The sequence below is a fragment of the Teleopsis dalmanni genome, unplaced genomic scaffold, assembly GCF_002237135.1.
Source record: "Teleopsis dalmanni isolate 2A unplaced genomic scaffold, ASM223713v2 unscaffolded_contig_2254, whole genome shotgun sequence".
Classification (NCBI taxonomy): Eukaryota; Metazoa; Arthropoda; class Insecta; order Diptera; family Diopsidae; genus Teleopsis; species Teleopsis dalmanni.
Genome location: NW_024033636.1, coordinates 1 through 5412, shown reverse-complemented (window position 1 = coordinate 5412; position 5412 = coordinate 1). Strand labels below are relative to the sequence as shown.

General features: G+C 32.0%; 1 protein-coding gene across 2 annotated transcripts; it reads left to right on the top strand.

Moving 5' to 3' along the window:
* Nucleotides 1-1442: 1442 nt before the first annotated feature.
* LOC119664593 (protein telomere ends associated-like) lies at nucleotides 1443-3166 on the top strand. Of its 2 annotated transcripts, none has more exons than XM_038074053.1 (3): nucleotides 1443-1659; nucleotides 1727-1903; nucleotides 1957-2398. In XM_038074053.1, exons 2-3 carry the CDS (start codon nucleotides 1785-1787, stop codon nucleotides 2345-2347), a joined length of 510 nt encoding a protein of 169 aa, XP_037929981.1. In that variant the 5' UTR covers nucleotides 1443-1659; nucleotides 1727-1784; the 3' UTR covers nucleotides 2348-2398. The 2 variants fall into 2 exon arrangements, with proteins under 2 accessions (XP_037929981.1, XP_037929982.1); XM_038074054.1 differs by lacking the exon at nucleotides 1957-2398 and adding exons at nucleotides 2410-2457; nucleotides 2519-3166 and having other exon boundaries at nucleotides 1490-1903.
* The last annotated feature ends 2246 nt before the right edge of the window (nucleotides 3167-5412 follow it).

The window sequence follows — 5412 nt, the reverse complement described above, 5'->3', positions numbered from 1 at the left end:
AACATTTAAAATTAAAGCTTAATAGAATGGAAAAAATCAGATTTAAGACATAAATAAATTTGTAATGTGTTTTTACACTACAATTCATAACAATATCAAACAGGTAATTTTGTTTCATATGCTATTAAATTCAAAAACTTATCAAATGTACACAATTTTGACTTCGTCACTGAAATGCTGTTTGATCGTTTGAACATTTTACAGCGAACAAACATACAAACATGCGTATAATGTAATACAGAATGCATGTATGATTGAATACGAATGCAGTCGGGCTTTTGTCAGCCTTACTCGACTCACATATAGGTTTGAACTGGTCATCATACCAGTTGTGACTCGATCGAACATTGTTGCATGAGGTTGGGTAGATTTATTATAAATCCACCAGCAAAATAAAGTGGGTATTTCGTTTGTATGAGCGTGGCACTTCTTTGTACTATAGATTCTTTGCTTTAATCATAAACAAAACCATTAACCGCTGTACAAAATCATGTGTATTCATATTAAGAAACAAAGAATACTTGTACAAGAACGGCAACTTAAATGTAAACAAAAAAAACCAACCAATACACTCTCAAAATAATTTACTACTACCAAACCAAGCACGTTGTTTTGTTGTTGCAATTCGACCCACCACGACTGAAAAGTTTCACCACCCCGAACGGAACGTTTCACCACCACGAACGGTCTTAATTTTTTTTATTACGAAAGAGCAATATGAAGAGCGCAAATTGGGTTTTGTTTAGTTATTTTGACAGGAGAAATGCGCCAAAAACTGAAAAACGTAGCCAAATCAAACTGAGTTATAAAAAGTAGTGAATAAGTTTCTTTGAAAAAATAATTATATTTATTATAATTGTTATTATAGTAAATTATTATATATTATTATTAATATTTGAAGATGGTGCGAAATTGCGTGATGGGATGTAAGTTATTTAAGGGAATGTATGAATTTCCTAAAAATGACGAAAGAAGGTAAAAAAACAATAATTTATTAATTGTGGATTTAAAATATATGTTTTGTGTTTAATGTGATTTGTTTGTTTTGATGTGTATAAATACAAATTAGTAAAGCAAAAATATATGTGAGTATATATTTAATATATTTTAATAAAGTTGTGCTATGTGTCAATTTGTGTTTGTTAAATATGTGAAAAATCCAATAAGAAATATAAAAAAAAACAAAAATTGTAAACAATTTTTTGGTGGTAAAAAGAGTGGAGTATGTAAATTATATTTGTATATTAAAATATTCATATTCAAATGTATGAATAGTTTAAAGACTTTTAATATTATTTAATTTATTATTAATTTAATTCAACAATTTTATTTTTAATAAAATACTTTTATGCAATAAAATAACTTTTAATATGTTTTCTAATTAACAAATTTTACTATTTCATTTGTTCATGTTAAAAACACTGAATTGAATTAAATCGTATATTTCTTGGGACTGCTTGAAATTAGAAAATATAAATTTTTGACAATTTTTGTCAAAAATTGAGGTTGCTTATTTTGCGTTATTAATATTTTGTATTTTGTTGTTTTCTGTTTTCTGTTTTATTTTCAACAGTTTCAATAATTGAATTGCCTTAATATAACAGTATTCTAAAACAGTAAAAGTATTCTTTGCTAATTCCGCAGTTCATTTACAAAACTGTATGTTGAAATTTCTTTAATTTTAGCGGGAAATTCATAAATAATAACACTAAATTGTTGAATACAGGCGAAATTAAAATTCATAAATAATAACACTAAATTGTTGAATACAGGCGGAATTAAAAATGCCCTTCAAAAAAGGAAAAAATGTTAAACAAACAAAAATTACTGATACAATGGGAATTGAGACCAAAGAAGCACAGGCTAGTCCTAAACTAAAGCAGGATATAAATTTGCAAGAAAAGTAAGTTAAAGTGAATTAATAAAAGAAATGCTAAAATAATTTATTTATTTCAGATTCAGACCCCGTGAAGAATCAAAAATACGATCAGTCTTTCCAGTTACGATCAATGAGTTCATTGAAAATACAAATATAATCGATGTAATTAAAGATTATATTAAAGATAAATATCCAATAGCCTTAGAAACATATCTCACGGAACCAGAAATCATGTTCAGGGTAAAAAAGACATATAACGTTTTTTACAAAAGACCACAGCGACGATGTGTAGCACCAATGAAATATGTTCGCATCACTAGTGACTGTGATGAAAACACAAAACAACGTTTGTTTAAAATTCCACACTATTATAAACATTTGTGTGAAAATAAAGATAATGAACATCAAAGCGTAAAAAAAAGTTTAAAGAAACAAGATAGTTCTCCACATAAAAATATAAATAGGTAAATATTAAGTAGAGAAATGATTGATTATTTAGCCATTAAAAAATTTATGTATGTGCATTATAGCGTTACCGATAAAAAGATATTAGAAGAAAAGATCCTGGGACTAAAGAGGTATTTAAGTTATTTAAATAAATAAATTATTTTATTAAAACGGAATTTTTTATAAATATAGTATTATATCAAATTTTGATGCTAACAACAAAGAAACAAATGAAAAAGTGCGCAACCTTCCAGTCAGTTTTGAAACGTTTAAAAGGTTAACTTTTCACAATGATGTTATTGCTAACATTTGCCAAAGCATAAAGGAGTTGGAGTATGAGTTGCCAATTTCAAATATATCAAAAGAAGAATTATTTGATAATAATAAATTACTTCGGAGTTACTACAAAACATTTTACATGCAAACGGTTATTCGGACAATATTTCTATTGAAAATAAAACCATGTCCAGGACGTTTTAAGGACAAACTTTTGAAATATCCAGAAATTACGTCAGATCATGAAGGTAAATAAAAATATTTTAACCCTATTGCAACTAATTCTCGATTTAGAGTTTCGTTCCAAACGCGTCCTGATTGCTTGAGACCATATATTGAACGTAGAAGTTTACATACCTTGCCTGAGCTATCGTTAAAACCCTTCGGCTGTTTCATGTATATTTCTTCATCGAGAATTCCATTCAAATATGCTGTAACAGCATCCATTTGGTGTATAATCAAATCATTTTTGGCGGCGAGCGCTAATAGAAACCTTATTGATTCATATCTTACCACCGGAGCAAATGTTTCTGTGTACTCAATGCCTTCTATTTGTCCGAAACCTTTTGCAACTAGTCTGGCTTTTCTGCAAACCGGAGTACCTTGAGCATCTAATTTAGTTTTAAAAACCCATTTTGATGGGATTGCTTTTTTATCAGCCGGCAACTCAGTAAGTTTCCATGTCTTGTTCCGTAAAAGCGAGTCAATTTCACTCTGCATAGCTGCTTTCCATTTATCAGAGTTATTGGACGACATTACTTCTTCAAATGAACAAGGATCGTTTGATATATAATCTAATGCACAAAAATTATATGGCGAATTTTTGCTTGCTATTCTCTTCGAACGTCGTATGTCAGATTCTTCTTCCACTTCGTTGGATATTACTTGAATCTCAGAGCATTCCGGAGAGGTATTATCTATTACTTTGTAGTGTTCATCAGAACTTTTGGTTTCATTTTCAGTATTTTTAAGTGGCAATTCGCATTCCTCTATATTCTTCCCTGAATTGTCACTTTCAATTTGTATAATAGGAACAACTATACCTAGGGAATCACTTTTTCCTACATATTTTTCATTTTCAAAAAAAATCACGTCTCTACTGATAATAACTGTTTTGTTTTGTGGGTTTGTTTTGTGGGCACATATTGCAAAACAACTACGTTACTTTTAAGTAAAAAAGATTTTGGCACACAAAATTTTAGATCTTTTGTAGCTCCACCGGCTTTAATTATAATGGGTCCATATATTTCAAGCTGGTTCGCATTCATAAACACAAATGTCATACCGCTGAAAACAGTTTTACGAGCCGGTGTTATTGTGCAATCTAGATTATGTCCCATCAAATCATTGCTATTTATAGGCTTGTATTCATTAGGTGTTTTTTTTGATGGCCCGCCACCAAAATTAAACAGGTCATCATCTTCATTACTGTCATCACTGTCACTTATAACAATTTGAATAATTTTGTTCTGTTTACGCTTTGACATACTTTCATCATCTAATATTGAATTTTGTTTGCTCCCGGATTTGCCATCATCATTCACACCGATCTTTTCTGTTTCAAGTAAACATAATTCCTGTTGTTGTTGTTTATTTCGTACATCGTAAAGTTCTTCACCGAAACTTTTATCTTTATCTTGTAAACATGTTTTTTTTGATGGCCCGCCACCAAAATTAAACAGGTCATCATCACTATCATAATTATCAGTAAGTACTGCAATGATTAGACGTTTATAGGCTTGCTGCGTCTCCAAATGAGCTGTATTACTGCTCCGTGGTGGCGAATTATCTATTTGCACACCAGATTTTTGCTGAAAACCTTCAACCAAAGAATCTATAGTACAAAGAAGTGCCACGCTCATACAAACGTGACTCGATCGAACATTGTTGCACGAGGTTGGGTGGATTTATTATAAATCCACCAGCAAAATAAAGTGAGTATTTCGTTTGTATGAGCGTGGCACTTCTTTGTACTATAGATTCTTTGCTCTGAGTATACTCATATAACTATTAATTTAGCGATCAGTTGACGTATAAATAATAGAGAAAAAACCGCAAATCAATTATAAGAAACATAATTACAAATACAAAAATAAAAATTAAATTTTTTAATTAATATTAATAGTAAATGATAGCGAAGAAACCCACCCAATAAGAAGCTTTCATTTGGAAGGAACACTTTAGGCAGTGCAACAGCGGGTACGGCAAGTTTAGGGCGTTTTACTAAAAGTGCGTGAATAACTTTGAGTTTTTGACTTTGGCTCTTAACTAACTAACCAAGTTTTCCACATCGGATACCATGACTTCCAGATCGGAAGGTAGCTCGCGCTCTGCAGGTGTTGGCGGTGCAGCGTGCTGCGGAGGTGGTGGCGGATGATAATTATGTGATTGTTGGCGTACTGAGTTCGAGCGTTGTTGCGACTGTTGCTGTTGTTGTTGTTGTTGTTGTTGTTGCTGTTGCTGTTGCTGTTGCTGTTGCTGCTGCTGCTGCAATTGTTGAGTTGCAGCAGTGGAACTATGCATCGATGGCACGCTGCCGCGACTTCTCGAATGCGCTAGATTCTGACCCGTGCTGTTGACATTTGCTGTTGGATTCATAGCGGGCGGACTTTGTCGACTATTGTTGGTTACTGTAGTTGAGTTGTTGTTGAAGAGACTTGCACGCGGTATGTTACTAAAACTAGCACGATTAGTACGCTGAGCATTAAATTGTGGCAGTTGGTGTTGTTGTTGCTGTTGGTTAGCAGTACTGTTGGTTGTAATTGTATTTGCGTTGGATGTAGGTGGTGCGATGCTTGGATTGGTGGGCA